Here is a 1,588-nt window from a genome sequence, read left to right as displayed (position 1 = left end):
CCTGTGACCTACAGTTCTTACCAATTACTGCCATTATGTTCCTCGCTTAGATCTACAGTTCTTACCAATTACTGTCATTATGTTCCTCGCTTAGACCTACAGTTCTTACCAATTAGTGCCATTATGTTCCTCGCCTGTGACCTACAGTTCTTACAAATTACTGCTATTATGTTCCTCGCCTGTGACCTACAGTTCTTACCAATTACTGCCATTATGTTCCTCGCCTGTGACCTACAGTTCTTACCAATTACTGCTATTATGTTCCTCATCAATCAGTGACCTACAGTTCTTACAAATTACTGCTATTATGTTCCTCGCCTGTGACCTACAGTTCTTACCAATTACTGCCATTATGTTCCTCGCCTGTGACCTACAGTTCTTACAAATTACTGCTATTATGTTCCTCGCCTGTGACCTACAGTTCTTACCAATTACTGCCATTATGTTCCTCGCCTGTGACCTACAGTTCTTACCAATTACTGCCATTATGTTCCTCGCCTGTGACCTACAGTTCTTACAATTACTGCTATTATGTTCCTCGCCTGTGACCTACAGTTCTTACCAATTACTGCCATTATGTTCCTCGCCAGTGACCTACAGTTCTTACCAATTACTGCCATTATGTTCCTCGCCTGTGACCTACAGTTCTTACCAATTACTGCCATTATGTTCCTCGCCAGTGACCTACAGTTCTTACAAATTACTGCCATTATGTTCCTCGCCAGTGACCTACAGTTCTTACCAATTACTGCCATTATGTTCCTCGCCTGTGACCTACAGTTCTTACCAATTACTGCCATTATGTTCCTCGCCTGTGACCTACAGTTCTTACCAATTACTGTCATTATGTTCCTCGCCTGTGACCTACAGTTCTTACCAATTACTGCCATTATGTTCCTCGCCTGTGACCTACAGTTCTTACCAATTACTGCTATTATGTTCCTCGCCTGTGACCTACAGTTCTTACCAATTACTGCCATTATGTTCCTCGCCTGTGACCTACAGTTCTTACCAATTACTGCCATTATGTTCCTCGCCTGTGACCTACAGTTCTTACCAATTACTGCCATTATGTTCCTCGCCTGTGACCTACAGTTCTTACAAATTACTGCTATTATGTTCCTCGCCTGTGACCTACAGTTCTTACCAATTACTGCCATTATGTTCCTCATCAATCAGTGACCTACAGTTCTTACAAATTACTGCCATTATGTTCCTCATCAATCAGTGACCTACAGTTCTTACAAATTACTGCTATTATGTTCCTCATCAATCAGTGACCTACAGTTCTTACAAATTACTGCTATTATGTTCCTCGCCTGTGACCTACAGTTCTTAATAATTACTGCCATTATGTTCCTCATCAATCAGTGACCTACAGTTCTTACAAATTACTGCTATTATGTTCCTCATCAATCAGTGACCTACAGTTCTTACAAATTACTGCTATTATGTTCCTCGCCTGTGACCTACAGTTCTTACCAATTACTGCCATTATGTTCCTCATCAATCAGTGACCTACAGTTCTTACAAATTACTGCTATTATGTTCCTCGCCTGTGACCTACAGTTCTTACCAATTACTGCCA

The 1,588-nt window shown here is 41.2% G+C and overlaps 1 protein-coding gene across 1 annotated transcript; it reads left to right on the top strand.

The window, feature by feature from the left end:
- Positions 1-531: 531 nt before the first annotated feature.
- Positions 532-1,182, top strand: LOC137631657 (uncharacterized). The gene has a single exon (XM_068363527.1). It carries the CDS (start codon positions 532-534, stop codon positions 1,180-1,182), a length of 651 nt encoding a protein of 216 aa, XP_068219628.1.
- The last annotated feature ends 406 nt before the right edge of the window (positions 1,183-1,588 follow it).

Source organism: Palaemon carinicauda, chromosome 40, assembly GCF_036898095.1.
Source record: "Palaemon carinicauda isolate YSFRI2023 chromosome 40, ASM3689809v2, whole genome shotgun sequence".
Taxonomy (NCBI): Eukaryota; Metazoa; Arthropoda; class Malacostraca; order Decapoda; family Palaemonidae; genus Palaemon; species Palaemon carinicauda.
Note: the sequence above shows the minus strand (reverse complement) of the source record. Positions and strands in the feature narration are given on the sequence as shown.

What these genes read in the sequence shown, in the direction of transcription:
- LOC137631657 (XM_068363527.1), top strand. Translation starts at nt 532, where the DNA reads ATGTTCCTCGCCTGTGACCTACAGTTCTTACCAATTACTGCCATTATG.